This window comes from Dendronephthya gigantea, unplaced genomic scaffold, assembly GCF_004324835.1.
Source record: "Dendronephthya gigantea isolate DGI-Jeju-01 unplaced genomic scaffold, DenGig_1.0 000015F, whole genome shotgun sequence".
NCBI classification, from domain to species: domain Eukaryota; kingdom Metazoa; phylum Cnidaria; class Anthozoa; order Malacalcyonacea; family Nephtheidae; genus Dendronephthya; species Dendronephthya gigantea.
Window position 1 is genome coordinate 704,144 of NW_021163025.1, and position 21,599 is coordinate 725,742.

Here is a 21,599-nt window from a genome sequence, read left to right on the forward strand (position 1 = left end):
CTGGCTAGCAGACGAGGTTTTGTTTCGCCTTATGACGAAGCACTCATCTCATTGGTCAACGGGTCACGCGATCAGATGCGTGACGTCATTTACCCCAGTGGGCGGTTACGTGGCGCGGTATAATACAAATGTATATAAAAATGCGTACTTGTATAGATATATCTATATTGCTTTCCTTTTTCGAAACGGAATTGCGTCTCGAATTTGCATATATTTGCCTGAGATTATTCGAGCACTCTCTTTATCAATGCCCGAGTGCTGGAATGACAAACCACTCGAATACAAAGGACTCGTGAATGCAGATTATGCGCGGTGTTTGCTTGCAAAGGAAATGTCTTCTTAGGTCACCGTACTTCCGGTTATAAGACTCTCGACAAGGCGACGGGGCTCACAGCCACTTGCATTGTTTCACTTCTCAAGAGTTAGATGACAAGTGCACACGATTTTAGAGAATGAATTCGTCAGGGAATGCACGTATATTCGGTAATCACGCTAGAAGGTATATATATGCGTTCAGAAGGCAACCGCTGAGGTACCTTTGGCGGGCGTATAATGGCGTTCGACCCTGGGTAAACACAACTTTTGGGAACGGGAATAATATTAGGTCAGATTAGTTTAGGTTTTTTTAATTAATGAAGCTGTGTTGCTTTATAAGGTGGTGGCATGTGAGAATGTTTCAATTGTGTTACCAGTGTTGCGCACATATTTGTCGTTTCTAGAGAATGTTTTGAATGAAAAATATCGAAAGCCAAAGAGTGAAACATTTGTGATTTATGAATAACCCCGTACTCTTTCTCTTCCTAACATTGCTCTGTGTCTGAAGTTGCAGCTAAATCAGCCCCGCCTTCATGAATTTAGTGTGTAAATTAAGCTGCTTATATGGTCAAGATCCATGGTAACGATAAACGAAGCTAGAATGAGAACGGACTGAAAATATTTCTTCCCAACTGCAAGTATATTCCTGCAAAAACATGCATGAGTTCTGTCAGACTCATGAATAACAATCAACGAGCTTGTAATATAGATAATTATCATATTACTTATGTACAATTTTGGGAACACCGTCGCGAACAACGTCCGTAGGTTTGTACGGCAAAAACAGGATCAGTTTAGAAGTTTCAAACACGGTTGCAAGTCTTAACCACAGCACATGGCTCCAAAGTTATTTTCCCCGAAGCATGCATATACTCAGTAAGGCACTCAGGGGTCTCATTGAAGCACATGACAACCTTTGCTCCCGCAGTCCTACCTGTCTAAACGCCTCTCAAAACTTGAGACTTGTTGCAGTTGTGATATTTACTTGTAACGATATAAATTGGCTCTTGTTGCCATGTTTATAGATAAGTGGCTGCTTTACCTATATTTCCTTCGTGTATTTTTTGTTTGTCTTTACATGAGGGGCGGGTTTACTAACTGCCCGGTAGATGAACTCCTACATGCATGCATGGGAAGTGATGTGCATGTGTCAGTTCCCATGGCCTCACAATTAATCACACCCTCCCATAAGTCTCATTCTCACGTGAGTAAACAGTTCCTCAAATATTTTTATGGCACAAATGTTTATATATAGAGTTGAGCAGGTTTTTTGCCTTGATTGGAAATTGTATACATATATATTTTGTACGAGCAAACTTCGTCTGGAAACATCTTCTACTAAAAATTCTCTTAACTGAAAGATGCCCCTGAATTTCGAGATATAGGCCGTGTGGTCTTAGAAGAGGCCTTATAAGTATAATAACAAATTTGCACTTGAATATGTCACCGTCGAAAGAAAAGGTTTACAGAGTCCAGTATTGCCTTCGAAAATTTGGCTCAATGAATTCTATCCTTAGATCATCTTTAGGGTGTAACCCGCACCGAGGCCAAGATTAAAGAAATGACGTACCGTTTATTAATTCGCGCCGGGACTAACTTGTTCTCAGTGCTCATAAAATTGATCTTTTTTATGATGGTTTCTCGTATAGGGCTTCTCATCCAAAACGTCAGTTGGTGGTAATATTGATCATTTATATCAAGAACAAAGAATCTTTCCGGCCAAAGAACTGAAGACGTTTTTTTTATATTTCACAATTCTTCGCTTTCTTTCGTGAACAATAAGCCGTAATTTTGTTGTAATTCGGTTTCGACTGGTTGAAATTCGTTTTTCGTTCGTTGAGATCCGATTTTATGCGTTGCAATTTGGCTTCCCTTTGTTGCGACTCGATTTCCCTTCGTTGCAATTCGTTTTTGATTCAATCTCATTCGGTTTAATTTCAATGCAACAAATTGCCCCTAACGGCAAATTATACAACTGACGAATTACACAATATACAACATACCGAATTACGAAATAAATTGTCTTTTATTTAAAACGGTTTGTATTTCACAGTAAGCACTCGCAATAATTCGACAAATGGTTGTCACTAGAAGATAGCTACACATCCACTGACAAACATAATATATACTCAGCCATTCGTATGTCGAAAAGAATATATAGGCTCTGAGTCACTACAAGCTCTCCTACCGTGGTTCTGCTGCCGGCGAAGAAAAATTTCGCATTTTCTCTTGCTGTGGAATTGGATTTTGTTAAGATTGTTCAATAAAATGTCCGAACCAAATTTCTCATTGCTAGCAACGGCAGCGGTGCTTCAGAATTCGTTACTCGGCAATGACAAAATCTCAGCAGAAGAGTTTTGCCGTTGGGGAAATCTTTCGTCAAGAGCAGGCGCAAAGTTGAAGTGGAAATTGGGCTTTATAGTCAAATTCCGGTCATCCCATAAATTGTTTGTATATTGTGGATGTATACTGACGAATGCAAATATATATACATATGACGATAAATTCGAACCATTTTGGTATTTCAATCATGCATAACCCGAACATGACGATCCTAACGTCCATTTCATCGTTTTCTTCTCGGGATCTCGTGCCCCAGAATATTAACTGCAATGAAGCCTTAGAATAACCCAAAGACGCCTACAATCAATCGTATATACTTCTTGAATTAGACGGATATTCTATGATTTTTATGTACCTATACCTTGGCATGCCAACTACTTGGAAACCAGACTGTGGTTGACAGGGGAAACATGCTTATCATATATTTAAATATTCAATCTTGTAGTTCATTTTGAAGTAGATTGATTAGCTGATAATTATACCAAACACCTTCACGCTATCCCTTTGATTTCTTTGTTTTATTTTGTTTTTGTGATGGCACTTTTGGAGATTGGGCCTCATTAATGAATCCACTAATATCTGTGGTTAACACATGCAGTAACGATATATTCAGGGAGAAAGCGTTCGGTTACCATGCACTGGTCGGGCAAACGGCCAATGGACGATCACGAATGGCCGCTCGATTACAATATCAGCGTTACATGTGCACGACAAGTGGGTACAAAGGGTGTGAAATGAACTTACTCGCTTTACCAAGATGATGGCCACATTACGTGGCTCATCCTATAGCTTCTTTTACACTATATTTTGTGATACTTCACGTTTGAAATTGGAACCCGTACCAAATTTCGTACAATACAAATCAGCCAGGCACGGATGAAATCAGTATGCGTACCCGCGTAGAAAGTAAATCAAAGCACCGTTTACACTACAGTCTGTTTATCGGCACAGCACAGCTAAAATTGGTACCCGTACCCGCACCCAAGGCCAAGCACAGATAAAATGGATACGGGTACCCATTTTACCATGCGTGCCATTAAATTGAGTGTAGTGTAAACGGAGCTCAAACGATCTATACCAATCGAAAATTGGTCAATACCGTATAAGGTCCTTTAAGTCTTGATCGCCCTTGTGGGCGGTGATTTCTGGTTCCTGCCCAGCGAATAGCCTACTCTGGAATAATGTAGCCTGCGCAATGAGGTGTTTAGTTTGTCTCAGTGTCTTAATAATCATGCCTTATATGTACTAAAAGGTGGTTATTTCCCACCAATTCAGGCATAACGTTTGCTATTTGAAAATATCTTCAAAAATGGGTTCAAGGGAAATTGCTTCCGGAAAGCGACACTATGTTATATAGCATGGCCGAATTTGAATCCCGCTTTGAGCCGCGAGGAGAGTATTCAGTTGCATGCGTCGAGGAAACCAGTGCGTGATGGTTGCTGATCAAGTCACAAAAGTACTCGCAGCGATATCGGAATTGAATATCGCCGGAATTTCAATGTCAAGTATGAAATTTCCCGGAAGAGGAAAAGGTGCGACTGAGCATAATGGTTCATATCACTCCCGTAGAGTTTCGGTACTACAATATCACGGCAAGCGGAGAGTTGCGCAATGTCCCTAATTACAGAATGTCCGCATGCGATTTTAAGGTGACTGAGGTAGAGTATAATGGAAGAACATAGCAGAGAAACTGCATTTCCAATGCTAGAAGATGTAAATAACGATATACTTGCAGAGTTCTTGAAACTCTAAATTACCAGTAATCTGTCCGGTTGCCGAAATACAACAGCCTGACCGTTTTTACCGCGTATAAAGGAAGCACTCTACAACTCATATTTGCGATTTTGAACTCGTCAGGAAAAACTGGCCTGGGGCAGATGCTATACGAAGCGAGGTAACTAACTGTCAACTATCGTTTGTGCTGAGTTGAATTTTCAATCAGAATTGTGTAGTTAGGAGTTTCTTTACAAAATGCGGCTGCATGGTTGTAGAAATTGAGATAGTTCACGCTTTTCCTATAAATGGTGTATAATGAAAACGCTACACTAAGCTAGTATTCATGAATATTCTTTTTCTATTCAATCAGAAAAGATCGAGCACTCAAGTCTCAATGAATGTTTCAGGGCTTGGTTTTTAATACACCCTATAGCTACCGGAAAGCTGTCTGCTTTTCACCTGCCGAGAAACAGTTTGCTAGTGAAATATTTGCATCTTTTCTTTTGAATTTTGGCAGGAAAAAGATATTAGTTCAGCTTGACTATTTTCAGTTTTGATGCAAATATTTCGCTAGCGAACTGTTTCTGTGCAGGTGGAAATCCACCCTTGGTGACAGGATGGGCGAATCAGAGTCGCTTATTTTGGAGTTAATTACATTTTAACTACCCAAATCGGACTTGAAAGTTTAATACCAGGGGTTGGTTGTTCGAAAGGCGTTTAGCTTAAACGGTGGATAAGTTGAAAATGGAAAACAAAATTATCTATTTATTGAACAACCGAGCTGAAATATTTCGATGTAAAAAGTTAAATTTTCAATGGCCAGTACAAATTAAACGCATACGATGCAAATTCAGTCATTTACAAGATGTATGAGAGTATTTTAAAATTTAGCTTATCCACCGTTTAAGCTAAAAGCCTTTCGAACAACCGGCCCCAGAGTTATACGTAGCCTCATATCACTGACGATTGACGAATAACTATATTCCCGAGAAGTCGCGACAGAAAGTCGTAATTCGTTTTAATTTTGGCTTCGGTAAACGAATTACGATACATAAAAGGCATACGATATTATTATTATACTAAAAAAAAGGACATCACCACATGCCGTTTCCCGCTATTGTTTGAAGAACAATAAAAGTGTAATATACGAATGTAAACAAATGCCAGCCACCCCTGTTTCATTCCAATTGATTGACAAATCATCCTGAAAATATCCTTCCGCGAAACGCAGTTTCAAACAAGGAGCTTTCCTCTGCCAAATATCGGACTATCAAACAGTATACTCCGGATTTGGTTTATTAAAAGACAGAGCGACGCCCGCCTGCGAGAAGTTTCCGATAAACGAAGCAGAAGTGAACTTTATAGTTTGCTTAATCGGGCTTTGCTTAATCCTTGCTGTGAACACTATAGGTGACAATGTCAAAGTGTAATATTTTTAGACTTTTAGTGACTTTACTCCGGGAAATCCAAGTCAAAACAAAGAAATAAGTCGTTTCGTTTTGTCTCACATCAATTCACTGAATTCAGTTTCGTTCCGCGTTTACTGTATAGTTCTACCCTCAAAGCCTACCTCCCCCAGTGATTTCATTGTTATCATCTCCTTAATTTGAGATAAAAATATTTCCTATTGCAAAAGATTGTGTACTTTAGCCTCGTTCGGTTAAAAAAACATGGGAAGGTCAACGAACACAATCTCTGTTAATTGACAAGGCGTTGGTGGACGGCAAAAGCCGATCTACTCTTGGAAATAGATATCAAATTATTGCATAGTCATGTCGTTTTCCTCCCACATTCAGGATTGTCCCTGTGTTTGTTTTACTGCATGATCGCCCCCTCCTATTGTGAAAGCTTTCGGGAAACACTGACGTCATAGCTGTAAAGTCCCATAGTTGGCTGTGGCGACTTAATTAGGTTGGTTTGTAATTTGCCTTGCAATATGTAAAGGTTTCGCGCGGCTTACACAAAAGCATAGTTCAAAGAATACGTAGACCTGATACAATCAGTTTGTTATACCGTTGCGCGGTATCAATAAAAACAGACTCAATATTAAACCACAGATTAAACCTTAATCTAAACTATACCGGCATGTTTCTGACAAAGAACTTTCAAATTTGGAGCATATCAAAGATTTGGAATGCGCTGAACGCAAATTTTATGTCTACCGAAGTGCAAATAGATTCTTTTCAACACACAACATTTGAATATCATTGTCTGAGTCATTGAACTATCCTTGAATATCTTCTGTAAAATAAGTAATATGTTTGTTAGTACTAGGGAAATTTACAATAATACCTTCTGTAAATAACCGCCACATTTAATTACTGAGAAGTAATTCTTAGATTATCATCGAGGCTATAGTTTGAATATTTTTATCTGATGTAAATTTTCATTGAAAAACTCGATCGCGAATGTCAATAACGTATAGGTAAATGCAAATGTCAATGTTTACAACGCTATAGCTAATTTTGGAGTCGAATCTATTTTGGTTCGTACGCTATTTCGTTGGTTTATCAGAACTGCCATTCAGTCTGGGTTATAATTATAGACATTATAGACCATTCTAGTTACACGCAGCCCATTCGTGTACTACTTTGACATAGTCTTCAAATCGTTTTTAATTTGACAACCTTAATTGCAAGCAAACTGAAGTGGACAGATCCGTGTCAGACTAATTTTCGTCTGATTACTTATGGCTGGCTACACGATAAGTTGCATGCTCTTGTGTGTTCATGCATTCGCCCGGCCGGGCCAAATCTCACAGTTAGTATTAAACTTAATGTAGTCAATATTCTGCTTGGCCATTATCATCTATCTATCGGTTTAACGCACAAAAGACCAGTTGTAGTAGGAAACATATGATCTAAGGTATAAATGGATGTACGTTGTTTTACCGTTTCAGTTCAAATTCAAAGAGCGAAAAGAATTGACGAAGAATATCAAAGCTGTAACTGGTTGCAGTCGTATCAACAAACACACAGCACTACTGATGAAATGGTTTCCAGAATTTGGACTTCGAAGGCAATGTCAACAAGCCATATACCCTTTTCCACAGGTGCTTGGAATCTGTAATTTCCGCGACCTATCAAGCTTGACTACTTCATGCTCTTCAGTATATAACCATATGATATAACCTAATAACGATGAGCTATCACTTTGACTGCACGTTCCTAAATCTTTGCGACAAAACTAACTCGCCCAGTCAGGCTCAAATTTTCATGTCGGAGCGGTTTGGATGACGAATCTGTTCGGTAACATAAAGGCATTTTGCAATGATAAGCCAATATCTTTTATATATTTTATTAAACTGAAGACGGCACTTCCAATCTGATTCGATAACCCGCATAAAGACGTTAATAATTCAATCAAAAACTGTGTCAGTTCCACGTCTTGGGATAGCGCCGGATTTATGATCAGTTCACAGAATGGCTACAAACTATTAAGCTGCATTCTTACACTGATTTCAGTCATTTTCGGGAATAACTATCATACCAATAAAGGCAATATAATCGGGAGAATCATGTTTTATCATCAAAACATTACGCTTTATGGCACGCAAGAACTTTTATCGCTTTAATGAACCACAAATTTTTTGCATCAACAGCTAATCTATAAGCATCTATATGTACCTTGATATTTGAAGGATGCCGGTGATTACAGTATTCATCAGTAAAATGAAATAGATTGTTAGGAACATATATGGATTACTCCAGATGCTATCTTATTAAAAGGTCAGGTCAGTTGATAGCACAAATAGCTGGGTGAAAAAAAAACAAGGAAAAAAATTATTGCCTTGCGAAACGTGGCAGCCATATTGCGAAATGAATAGAACTACCGCAAGGTAACTGAAAATTTGCATTTAATGTTCCGCGATATATGGGAAAGGTTAAGAGGCAAACTTTACAAGGTCAGACTGATTCTGTGTTTCCTCTTTGCAGCCGTTTGATGGCGGAACTAACGAAGATCAGTAGCGTTGCTAGACCCGATAGAAACGTCATCCCATGCATGGTGACGCCACTGGCGAGTGGCGAAAAAAAGACCCATGGTTCCAATTAGATTTTAATCAAAGCTAGCTGCTTCAATCTGTCACTGTCCAGGGATATATGACGTAGGTTGCTAATGATATCAATAATATATCAGATTTCTGCAGTGTCATGCCTCGGTGTGACCTAATGGCAATTGTAACCACGTGTTAATTCCATTGTCGCGTGAACGTTTTACTGGAAAATGAGCTCACAGTTTAAAGTCCACAAATTGTCGTGATTTCTTAATTTACCTGAAAATCTGTTCATTAGTTTAAAGTAAACAATGTACTGAAAAGTGAAGGCTTCCCTGCGATGCACTTTGACCATATACGCATGCATATAACCAAAACACGATCCACCAGTACATACAGATGATAATTTTCTCACTGCCTTCAGTCCCTTATTGATTGGTTCCCTTGCGGAATTCGCTGAACGCGTTGGCTTAGGGAAGCGTCGGTTTAGGGAAGACGATTACTTCGAAAGCAATTTGACCGTAATATGTCTGATAGGGATCCTTATATTTTTTTTTATTTGGGAAACGATTTAGCAAGATACTTTCAAAGGAATTTGACCTTAATCAGTCTGATAGAAATCCTTATAATTGATTTACTTTTTTTTGAACATCAATGTTCAAAATCGAAGAAAACTAAATTACGCGTTGTAGCTTGTTTGTCGCTAGTAGTGAACTTGCAAATTGAACGTAGCGGACTTACAAGCAATAACATCTTTTAGTAGTTTGGTACAAGCACAGGCAACTTTCGTATGGGCAACATTCCAATGGTATTGTCTCGCTAGTCTGCTACTTAAAGTACGCCTTTTGCCTTGGCTATGTATTTATTCCTGTTAGAACACGTTACTGGCAATGAATAGTTGATGATTTTCAAAAATGGACGCTTGGCGACGAGTGTAAACAAATAGCGTTAAGATGACATATGTCAGTATTGAAAGGTCTGGTTAACAATGAGATTGATGAGTTGAGACCACGTGGGAGGAACGTGACGCGACTATGGTATTACATTTCTGCAGGGTCATCCTCATCCTGATCAGCTGATGTGTTTCCACGTGTTCTGGTAATTATTACGAAATTACTTGTTTTTTTATAACATTCCCATCTGTGTCATCGCAACTTTAGGCAGGCAATGAAAAGTCATTCCGAGAATGCGATAGAGGTGTTGGTAATAGTGAGACGGAGGAAGTTTGGGCGGCGTGGGTTTAGAAAATGGCACTTTCATTTCCCTTATAATACCAGGCGTAGAGGTGAAGTATCACTCATTTGCAAATGTACAGAAGAAGGCATTTCAATAATATTATCATTCAGTTTTAACTTTTAATGCGAGAAGACAACAGATTAAATCAACGACATAGCCTTATACTAACAGTTTAGAAAAAAGGTGAACTATGATATTGGTATGCAGTGGGCTGTCCCGTTTGCGTTTATACCAGGCAAACTAACCAGGGTCAGAATTCATCCTGGTTAACTCAAAAGTCAAACCTATGCCTTTTTCTTGGAAGTTATTATTGTTTCTCAGAACCGCCTAAACCGGGTTATTTACAATTACATGTGTGATTGAATCGATTATTTAGTAATTCAAAAATGATTATATCACGCGTCCCATTCCCCACTGTCGTTGGCCAAAGATGATCCGCTCATGTTGCTGGGAGGAGGGATCATTGAGGATATTTTATCCATTGCGGACCCTCCACCAGTTTCATCCCCTCCTCTATCCCCTCTTGACCCTGATATACCCTTCCTTCTCATTTGTAATTTTGCAAACAGGTCGGTCATGAGATCTCCACCGCCGCTAGCGGGCTGCTCCTTTTCAGCCCGTTTTTTCTGCTTTCGTTCTTTGGCCTTCTTTAGTTTGGCTTTGCCTGCACCACCCGCATTTCTGATCGCCGCCATTAAGTCCGCTCTACCACCACCTCCGTCACCGTTGCTTTCTGGCTGAGCAACTTCAGTTGGGGCTGAAAAAAAACAAAACAAACAATCAATTTGAGAATACTAGCCTGCAAACAGGCTTATCACTTCCCCAACTTATTAACCTGTTCGCAGGCTACGAATACGAAACAAATTAAATTCTAAAATGCCATCTTGATATTCCAGATTTGATGAATTCAAAATCATTTGAAACTGTGAATGCTGAGTTTTATTTTGAAGAACTTATACTATACCTGGACCTGGTGCCGTAGGCCCAGGGCTTTCAACTTCCATGGGTTGAGGTGGTGGTGGTGGAGGAGGTGGTGGTGGGACTCCAGGGTCTGGAGGGGGTGGTGGAGGGGGAGTATATAGGGATGATGATGAACTTTCAGTGTTAGGTTGGGCAGCTGGGGCAGGTTCTTCGGGGATCACTTCAGGTAGTTCGGGGACATTGGATCCAGGGACGGATGGTGCAATAGATGGACCAAGGTCTGCACTAGTGTTGAAAATAGACATAGAGTTTCATTATTTCATTTCATAAACATTTATTTAGACTATCTTAAAAGCTAAATAGATCAGAATCTCTTAACTGGAATTCTTACCTCCAAGCCAGATCATCGGCAATACCAGGTAAATCTGGAAGATGCACTGGTACATCAAGTTCTGGAACATCCCCAAGGTTTGGAACATAAAAGTAATTGGTCAGACCAAGTAGATCCATTTCTTCCCGGTTCGTGATGGTCACCGGCGCAGCAGCTAGGTCCTCATCCTCTTCGTCCAGGCCTTTCCTGGTCTTAGTGACTGCACCTTCCAGGGGATCCAAAATCACATATTTCTTGTAAGGATTCTCGGTTGTGTTGAAAAGAAGAAGCGAACTAATAGATGTGATATCCTTCGGTAATCCGCCCAGACCCTGATCTGCCCTATCGGTTTTTCGTTTAGACGTATTCAGTTGAACGTTGTAGAATTGCAGCTTCTCCTTGAGGCTGTTGTGGTCAGCTTTCGGGAATTTGCTTGCTACGTGATAATTTTGATCAACACTGGGAAGGGGGTTATCGTCTAAGCCATCACAAGTGTGTAGAGATGTGTACATCTCTAGTTTATCCGGGGCTGGATATTTTGCGCTCGAAAAGACCCTGATCGCTTTCCTGCTTCCGCGGATCTTCTCGATTTTCGCCAAAGCGAGGTTGGCTCGCCTGTCGATGGCTGCGATCTGCTCGCGATTTTCCGCAACACGCTTCTCGATTTTCGAAAATACATCATTGGAAACTTGTTGTAAATACTCCAATGCATTGACCATTTGAAATACGGACTCCTCTTTACGTAAGCCTGGTAAAATCAACGGTACGTCGTACGTAACACCTGGCATTTTTGCTGATTTTCGACCATGGAAACTTCGACTTTCGGATACGAATTTGGGGAAGAAGGGGAATATCAAATTACGTAATGTGATTGTTTAAACCCTGTACGTCATGTAGGGTAATTGAAAGAACTTCGCTGTAAAAAGGGAAACTGGTAAGCAGGTACCAGAAAGGTAGCAAAATACTGTTTTATTTGTTTACCGTAAAAACACTTTCTTTTGGCTGGAGGCCTTTCAATGCTTTTTATCTAGAGCGATTCTATGTCTTAAAATTTTTAATCGTGTAATTTTAGGCACGTTTTCCCTAAATATGTACACTATATTAGACGTGTTTTCTCAGTGTTTTTGACAAGGCAGGAGAGTGGTACTAGTTTTCCAAATACAACGTGCATTGAGAACAGGGCTTCGAAATAGTTGCATAAGACTTAAGACTGTCCTCATAGGGGGATAGAAGTGACAAAATAAGGAAACAAAGAACCTTTGAAAGGAATGCATGATATATCCTACCAACACAAATTCCTTAGTTGTTATTTTGAAGGAAATCTCATTCAATTGTGGAAGCCCTGATTGAGAACGTCAGAAATAAATTTTTAATCGCCAGCTTCGAGGTCTATATTTCTAGTTGAAATACAGTATTAAATACAAATATCATTGTGAGGTAGGAACTGCATAAATGGGTGAATGAAAGCAACGAAGCTGTTTGGAAGGATCCTTAAATCGCCGCATTTTAATCCGCTTACATTTTCAAGCCTCGCATTCGATTTGAACGCATGTCATCCACGTGTAGATTAAGCCATTTCAAAACATTCATTTAACACGGTCCAATCGTTGATCTAACATTACGCAACACTCGGGTCACTGACATGGAAAAATACTGGATCATGAGCATCGCTGAAGCCTGAAGTCTAAACATTTTTAATAAACTATATGAATAGGATGTAATCGTGCTATTATAGTCGAATTCCCTCCGCGATCGCTGCCTTCTATAGCAGATTTTTGACGATTTTTGCTCGGGAGTTGAAGATTTTTACAACTTGGGGAAAAATGGCTCCCACAATAGCGTCTCAAAGGGTCAGCTCTAATGGTGTCACTAAAGGTACATTATTAATATTTGGTTGTTTGTATTGTTTACTATATGTATTTTATTTAAGTATCATGCCAGATCTGTATATTTCTGATATTGGAATACTGTGTTTGTACAATTTCCAAGATCAGAAAAGTTAGAATTCACACTTTTACACAGTCACGTATTTATGTAGATTACAGTAGATATGGCACTAAATTACTCTTGCTACATTTAATGTATTTATATATTTCTGTTATTCACTCTGTCTTATACCAGACGATTTCACTGATCAATATTTTAATACTACTTGTTGTCAATGGATTAGCTTTTTACCAAGAAATTTTATCAGAAACTGAGGATACTGCCATATTGACATTTGTTTACAACATATTGGTACATATTGTATTGTACAATGTTGACCTGGTGTATGCTGGTCTTGTTGTATTTCAGTACAGACAGATTACTAGTAATTTAGAGTACTTCAACAACTCTGCATTTAAATATATTGTTATTTACATCTGCCTAGCACGGGAAATGCACTTTCACCTCTATATTCTTTTAAAACACTCTTTTGTAATACTCTATTACAATTCAAAATACAACCGGTCTGGCCTTTCTGGCCGCTATTTGTGGTCCAGTGATGTGTCTGGTAAGGCTTACTTGATTCTTTGCTGTTTTGACACTAGATATTTTTCAATATCTCCATGAAACCCTGGCTGAAAGAGTGATGATTATTGATGGTGCAATGGGAACTATGATCCAGCAGCACAACTTGGATGAAGATGCATTTCGAGGTACTTTATTCTTTTTCAATATATTCCCTTTAAGATATAACAGCAGCAAAAGCAGGAATCGGCATTAACTATGAAAAATTCCAAGCACATCATTACCTTGAAGTTCAAATGTTCAACAACATTAACACATTCTGAAAACTAAATGCAGTCTTCTATGTCCCCGTAAAATCCAACTTGCTATAATATTTCAGCGAATATGTAATTCATTATTAGTTAGTGCAACATTTATGTTTAATACAATAAATAAGTTCATAATTGACATAGTACATTATTAAGAATTACATAATTCATAAAAGCTTCAAAATGTCTCTAAAAGTCAAATGCAAAGTTTACTGTTTCTGATTAGTGCTTTTGCTTTCTTGACTAAACTGTACAAATTCCCTTAAATTTTCCTCTAAAGTTGACCCATTGTCTTCACAATTTGTCAACCAGTTCTTGATAAGGGCATCTGCATTATCACTTGATTGCAGTACGTTATATGTTTCCACAATAAGATCTAAATCTATGTTTTCCACCAACTTTACCATCTGTTGATCAGCTAATTCATTTAAAGATAGTGTAGTCTGGTTCCTTGTTTGAGGAATGCTCAATATGGCACTTCTATCTGTTGTTGTCGTAAAACTAAATGGTTCAACGCTGTTGTTCATGTTTTCTTCAGCAATTTGTTTTGATTCGGGGATGTGAATGATTGTAAATGTGGCTTTGTTGGTGGGTCCATTTTGCTGCTTTAGATCTAAGTTTGTTTCAATCTTGTGTCCTAGGCTACTGTTGAGTTCTTGAACTGTTGTGCTTTCAAGGCCATCTGCACTTGTGGCTGATTCCATTGATTCCAATTCATATGTTGATGGTCTCTGATTTATTGCAACTAAGTCTGTAGAGCCTATAAATATATTCAAAGAATGATTTAAATCAGAATTGCCACCAATTTTTTAGACGTAAAGGGGATTAAAGAAAGGAAACTCGTTCGGATCTAACCGAACGGAATTGATCATAACGCATCCAAATTGAATGCGTTATGCATAGAGCTCCTTACGTTTCACAGCATTCAAACCGCTAGGACTATGATGTTTTGTCTGGATTATGGCTGAACTTGCAAAGTAATCCTTGCAAATCATTTTGGTGTTTGTATAGAGTTATATATTTATGTCGTGAAAAACGTTTTTAGTATTTCGAAGTAGCAGTTATATTCACCTAAACTCTCATTCAAACACCATTCGCTTTCGATCACCACTCCAGAGATACTTTCACATTCATTGTTTTTGCCTTGGCCATTTTTCTTCGCGAATTTCCGTTCTCTCGCCCGCCTGTTTTGGAACCAAATTTGAATGGTTTTCACAGGAAGTCCAAGCTCTATCGCAAGCTTCTCTCTGCGAATCGAGTTTGGGTGTTTAACTTCGTTGAAACATTCTTCCAAAACTTGTAAGTGACTTTCGGTAAACGTGGTTCTTTCGCGTGGATGTCTGTTGTATGGATGGCCTAGATAATCATCGTTTAAAAATTGCAAACATTGTTTTATTCCTATTAAAAATATCTAAGCTAAAGTCAACGAAACTAAAGAAACATCTAGCAAGAATGGCTAAAGTTATTTCCGCAAAACCTTTGGTAATAATATAACTAAACTAAACTAAACCAAACTCAACTGATTGGAACTGAAAGAGCTCAAGTGAAATAAATTCAAATGGACTAAGTTGAACTGATTCAAACTTAACTAAAGTGAGTTGGAGCAACGTGGAAGCATCTTCAAGCGAAAAGAAAAATGGCGGTTATACTGTAAGTCGAAACGAGAAGTATTTTTGTCTATTTTAGGTTAGGCAGTTTCTATACCGCATTCGATTAGAAGTTGAACTGAGTTGAACTGAAATGAAGTTAATTCAAATGCACTGAATTGATTGGAATTGAAATGAATTGAATTGAAATGAAATGAGTTGAATTGAAAGGAAGGGAAATAAAATGAAATGAACTGAGATAAATTTGAATACACTGGATGGTTTGGAGTGAACGGAAACGAATTGAACTGAACTGGTTGGAATATCGAAATAAACTGAACCTGACTGAACTGAGAAAGAACGAATCTTCTGGATGGAATGGAATTGAACCGCATTGAATTCAATGAACTCAGCTAAAATGATATGAACTGGAATAAATGTAGGTGCAATAGATGGAATGGAATTTTCCTGAATCAAATTGAATTAAATTGATTTGGAATAAACGTAACTGAGCTCATTGCTATAAATGAAGTGGGATTGAACAGAATTGTATTGAGCAAAACTGAATGAAGATAAACTGGTATTTTATAAATCAATCCAGTACGACCAACCTTACCGTCAAATTTATTGTAAGGATTGTAAAAGTTAGTTCCGTGGTTTTGGTACACTTTATTGCCATCAAAATCCACATTTTTCTTTCCCTGACTGTTAAGAGCACTCGATTTCAACCATTCCGCTAACCCTGATAGTCTCTTATCAACAGAGTCGTACGAATCCATTTTAATGTTTTTAAAGTTGTTTGAATAAAAAGTTTCGCGCTTTTTCCGAAGTTCTTTGATTCTTTTGTATTTATGACGCAATTAATTACTATAATGACACGCGTGTGTTACGCGCGTGTGTTTTTTACCCAGGGAAACCAGAGCGCTCCATATACATCTGGAACGTGAAGTGTCGTCTGTGAATGTAAAGCCAGGCCCTATCACTCCAGATGTACGACGTTCACCGGTTTACTCTTCACTGATCTATATATGATATATTTAAAAGCTTAGCGCGATATTTCCTCACTTATAACGTCAGGTCTCAAGGCCCAATGGCCCGTTTTTTAAAAAAACAAACTCTGGTAACGATTGTCTAATTTTGTCAAACGAACCGATGTCTTAAACCACTGATCAGTGCGGAAATTATTCTAATCCATGGATGTTTATTGCCGTGGTGTAAAGGCAACGATATGGTGTCAATATTTGTCTAATTATTTTTTATTTACCTGATAATTTCAGTATGAATGAAACAACATCTCATAAATTAGAGCATAGTAATCATAGCACAACTCTAAAATATTCAAAGTTATATTTCTCATAATATACAGATATTTACATTATTATACACAAATACGGAATAACCAGCGTTCAAATACTACTACTTTCAAAAACATGCCTTTACCTACAAATGTGCATGCATGCCTAATAACTTAACGTGTCCAATAAATAACTTAAGGCAGGTTATCACAAGAGTTCCGTATTTTAAATGTCTGCTATGAAACAGGCCAGCACAAATGTTCTGGCTGGAGCAGAAACCTGTTTTCTCGAACGCTGTTCCAAAGTCGTATCCATGATGTTTTCCACCATTTTTTCTTCGTCTATAATGTCCATTTGATTGTGTTACTTTTCGTTGTCGTCATGTCTTTGAGAATCTTATCTCAACATGTCATCTTGCCCCCATAACGTCCATTGGGGTCTGTAAATGGGAAGAAAGAAAAATATTGCTATAATGAATATTGCTATATTACCTGTGTAAGATCGTATATTAATTTTCTGGACTGCCAGTTCGTCTGTGTTTTTGGCTCACACACGCTGGTTTTAGATTTGCAGTGAAGGGACGCCTTAGGTAGTCTTAGTCGATACAAACCTAGATGTCTAATAAGTTGGCCCATCATATAGCAGTAGTTCATCTTGTTGGTGTAACCATAATTGAGTATAATGATTGGTTTATGGTTGTACTGGGTGTAACCATAACGGTTTCTGTAGCTGTGGGATTGTAACATGTGGAAACCGTGATGCTGGTAACTGCCAAGTTTCCTATAAAGATTCTTCCAGTCGATTTCAAAGAGTTCCCGATAATATCTGCCCACATCGTTCCGAACGTTGCTCGCTTGATTGTTCATGTCCTCAGTTCTTTGAGAATCTGATCTCAACATGTTTTCTTGCCCATAACGTCCATTAGGATCTGTAAGTGGGAAGAAAGGAAAATATTTCTATATTGAGCTAACTGTTTAAGATCGTATGTTAAATTTAATTTCTGGGCTGCCAGTTCGTCGGCTTTTTTTTGTTCAAAGGCGGTGGTTTATTATTATTATTATTATTATTATTATTATTAGTTTATTAAAATCGTATCGCAGTACAAACTGAATTACACGATTATCGTTACATAGGGTATTAAATATTGTAAGGTGTTACAGAATATTAATAATTTATAAAATAATCATCAATATAGTCTACATAGGTAGGCCTAATTGAGAAGTTATATACAACGGTAAAATGACTTATTTACATACTTAGCTAGATTAAAATGGAATTTAAATATTGTAATTCAATATTGTTTTTTTAAATATTATACTTAACTGTAACAAAGTTACGAAACCGCTCAGTGCATATAGGCGGTGGAGATCGAATATTGTTTTGATTTCGTAGGTAATAATCATGAGCGGGTTCTTGAGCTTCTACTTTAACAATAGATTCTAATGGATTACAAAAGTGTGTCTTGGATTCCCTTAACCTATGAACGAACAGTTTCCTGCGTGGGAGCAGTGGGAGCCCTTTGCAGTGAGAGCCCGTCTTGGTTAGTCTAAGTCAATACAAACCTAGATGTCTAATAAGTTGGCCCATCATATAACAGTAGTTCATCTTGTTGGTGTAACCATAATTGAGTATAATGATTGGTTTATGGTTGTACTGGGTGTAACCATAACGGTTTCTGTAGCTGTGGGATTGTAACATATGGAAACCGTGATGCTGGTAACTGCCAAGTTTCCTATAAAGATTCTTCCAGTCGATTTTGAAGAGTTCCCTATAATATCTGGCCACATCGTTGCGAACATTGTTCACTTCAATATTGATGTCCTTCGTTCTTTGGGAATCTGATCTTAACATGTCTTCTTGCCCATAACGTCCATTGGTGTCTGTAAATCGGAAGAAAGGAAGATATTACTATATTAAGCTAACTGTGTAAGAACATATGTTCATTTTCTGGGCTGCTAATTCGTCTTTGGAGTGGGGGAGGCGGCTTGAATAGTCTCAGTCAATACAAACCTAGATGTCTAATGAGTTGGCCAATCATATAACAGTAGTTCATCTTGTTGGTGTAACCATAATTGAGTATAATGATTGGTTTATGGTTGTACTGGGTGTAACCATAACGGTTTCTGTAGCTGTGAGATTGTAACATATGGAAACCGTGATGCTGGTAACTGCCAAGTTTCTTATAAAGATTCTTCCAGTCGATTTCAAAGAGTTCCCGATAATATCTGGCCACATCGTTGCGAACGTTGTTCACTTGATTGTTCATGTCTTCAGTTCTTTGAGAATCTGATCTCAACATGTCTTCTTGCCCATAACGTCCATTGGTGTCTGTAAATGGGAAGAAAGGAAAATATTACTATATTAAGCTAACTGTGTAAGATCGTATGTTCATTTTCTGGGCTGGCAGTTCGTCTTTGGAGTGGGGGAACGTACGGCTTGGGTAGTCTCACTCAATACAAACCTAAATGTCTAATAAGTTGGCCCATCATATAACAGTAGTTCATCTTGTTGGTGTAACCATAATTGAGTATAATGATTGGTTTATGGTTGTACTGGGTGTAACCATAACGGTTTCTGTAGCTGTGGGATTGTAACATGTGGAAACCGTGATGCTGGTAACTGCCAAGTTTCCTATAAAGATTCTTCCAGTCGATTTTGAAGAGTTCCCGATAATATCCATTTTTTGGTGATATCTGTTTGACGTCACCATCCTGGCCGTTCACCTTTGCTGGAGGTTTATCAGAACTACAACTCAAGCAGGATGTGTTCTTTTGAGGAGCAGGCTTATGACGATTGCAATGAGAAGACGCGACGCTATCAACTTCACTGGCCACATCATAACCCTGACCTGACTTAACTCCGGTACTAAGAGTACCACCAACATCCGGAATCCGAGACCCCACACTTGAGTTTTGCTGATCAAATATATCCTTCAGGTACTTGCGATTCACGAGCAACCCGACCTTTCCACACTCCGTTTTACAAACTTCCATCTTATTTGGTGGGATCTTGATAAACGTGGGCAGACTGTTGTTACTGGTTATGAAAATGTCGTTGCCAAATCCCACGTGGTTGTCACATGTTCGGTCAGTAGCATGGTCCATTTCATAAGCTTTCGCGTTCTTTGGTGGGACCTTGATTAACGTTGGCGGGCTCTTGGTGCTGGCGGCAAACCTGTCGTCACCATATCCCACGTGAAAGTCACATGTTAGGTCGGTGAAATAGCGATAATCACGTGACTTGTCGACTAGTTCATCCTCGTCGCTCACGTGATGAAAACAAGGGCTCGCACTTACGCCACATGTACATGGTAGGCTGTTAATAACGGCGACCTCCACACCACCACTGCTCACGAGGCTATCACATGATGAGCTCGTGGTATCGCCTTCACTGCTCGAGCTCTCATCATTCGACGAGTTGGTCGTTTCGTCATCACTGTCCCCGTGCTCGTCACGTGATGATTCCGTGTCCGTGCTGGTTTCATCATCAGTGTTCACTGAAGCTTTACCTGATAAGTCAACGGTTGCGTTGATGATCACGTGCTTGTCACATGCAATATCATGCTGGAGGACGACGAATCTTTCTGATGGTATCGGTAGTATGTCTGCTCCAGGCGTCTCACGGAACGAGATCTTAAGTTTTTGTGGCACACTGACAGGTTTACCAATCAACTTGGAGCGGATCTTTGAGATGATCAGACTAAAGAAAAAAACAAATATGTTTAGGATAGAAATATGTTTAATCAGTCAATTCCTACGCTTCTTTAACTCTCATCAACGTTCCTCTGCTTACTTCCACCAATCACAACCCTCGTACATTATAATCAGATCCCATCAACTAGCATCAACCCTTATCAACTTTCCTCAATCCCTATCCCTCGTCAATCCTCTATATCTCTCGCCAACATCCACGAACCTCTGAAAACCCGTACCAACTCTCGTCATTTGGTTCTCCGGCAACGCCCAAGACATGGGCTTGATAAATTTTTCCTAACTGCTACCGGTTAGGTCTAGCAACTCTCTAAACTCAGCCCTATTTCTATCAACCAAATGTGCAAAAGTTATGTACGTATTATCACTCGTAATTTTTTTTTACATGAGAAGTTTTTCTTACCGGAGTTTAATTCCATAATACCTAAAGATGGCGGCACAAACATAGACGAAGATGATAAAAAGTTGATGGCTTTCGTTCAGTTTGAATATATGATTGATACATTCTAAAGAATCGATAGAAAACATTGTTAATCTAAAAGAAACTATTGAAAATAAGCTAAAATATATAAAAACTAAACCGAACTGAAAATTTAACGAGTTTTTCTTGCCTTTAAAGAACCCTTGGAGTTCGTTGACGTCAATGCTCAGGTTTTTAGGACTTGACGTTTCACCTGAAAAATTGAGAGAAAGTTGAGCTTTCCGTTTATAACAAAACTGCGGTGTTAAAATTTATCCTATGGTTCATTCAGTATTTGTTTATACCGCGTGAAAAATTATAAGGATTATGATTTGAATTAAACGTAAACAGCACGCTGTAAAGTGTTTTAACGTGGATAAAAAAATACTGAATGTCAATAAAATATTTCTAGTTTCAATAATGTAAAGGGAGCATTTAGCTCTTAAAGAAACATTTGAAATTTTGTTTAATTGATTTGAGAAATGCTGATTCGAAACAAAAGATAGTTTTCTTGGTTTAACTAGAGAAACATATCAAGCTTTAAGGCTACGTTGACACTGGACGAATTCTGGCGGTTTTTGAATTCGTCTTTTTTCCGCGTATGAACGCGTAAAACCGGTCAAATTTTCATCCATTTTTACCGTGCGAAGACCTGAACTTCGACAAATGCGAGTGCGCGACTGATTTATTGCCAAATTAAGGGCCCACTGTAATTGGTGTACACTGTTTTGGTGTCCCTGCTAATTGATTGTTACAATCGGCGAAGTTCAATAAATAAATAAATAAATAAACAAAATAAAATAGTTTCACTTTACCGAATAGCCGTAGATTTTCCCGCTTGGCGGTGAGATTCACTTCCCTTGCTTGATCCGTCAGATTGTAAAGTTCAAACGA

General features: G+C 38.5%; 2 protein-coding genes across 2 annotated transcripts in view; one reads left to right on the forward strand and one right to left on the reverse strand.

Annotated features, from left to right (window-relative positions):
* Positions 1 to 9,716: 9,716 nt before the first annotated feature.
* Positions 9,717 to 11,741, reverse strand: LOC114519995 (WASH complex subunit 1-like). The gene is made up of 3 exons (XM_028540190.1): positions 10,917 to 11,741; positions 10,569 to 10,810; positions 9,717 to 10,361 (listed from the first exon to the last, which is right to left on the reverse strand). The coding sequence occupies exons 1-3, from the start codon at positions 11,681 to 11,683 to the stop codon at positions 10,000 to 10,002; spliced, it is 1,371 nt and encodes a 456-aa protein (XP_028395991.1). The 5' UTR covers positions 11,684 to 11,741; the 3' UTR covers positions 9,717 to 9,999.
* Positions 11,742 to 12,494: 753 nt separating this feature from the next.
* Positions 12,495 to 21,599, forward strand: part of LOC114519902 (methionine synthase-like) — a 45,086-nt gene continuing 35,981 nt past the window's right edge. The window contains 2 exon segments of the mRNA XM_028540076.1: positions 12,495 to 12,770; positions 13,427 to 13,534. Of these exon segments, the coding sequence (XP_028395877.1) occupies positions 12,719 to 12,770; positions 13,427 to 13,534 (160 nt within the window). The 5' untranslated portion in view covers positions 12,495 to 12,718.

Bases quoted from the DNA above. Each gene is read 5' to 3' on its own strand.
- LOC114519995 (XM_028540190.1), bottom strand. From the start codon at position 11,683: ATGCCAGGTGTTACGTACGACGTACCGTTGATTTTACCAGGCTTACGT. The intron at 10,811-10,916 runs GTAAGAATTCCA...TTTCAACACTAG, and splicing joins GCCGATGATCTGGCTTGGAG to TGCAGACCTTGGTCCATCTA. The intron at 10,362-10,568 runs GTATAGTATAAG...GTTTTTTTTCAG, and splicing joins GCCTACGGCACCAGGTCCAG to CCCCAACTGAAGTTGCTCAG.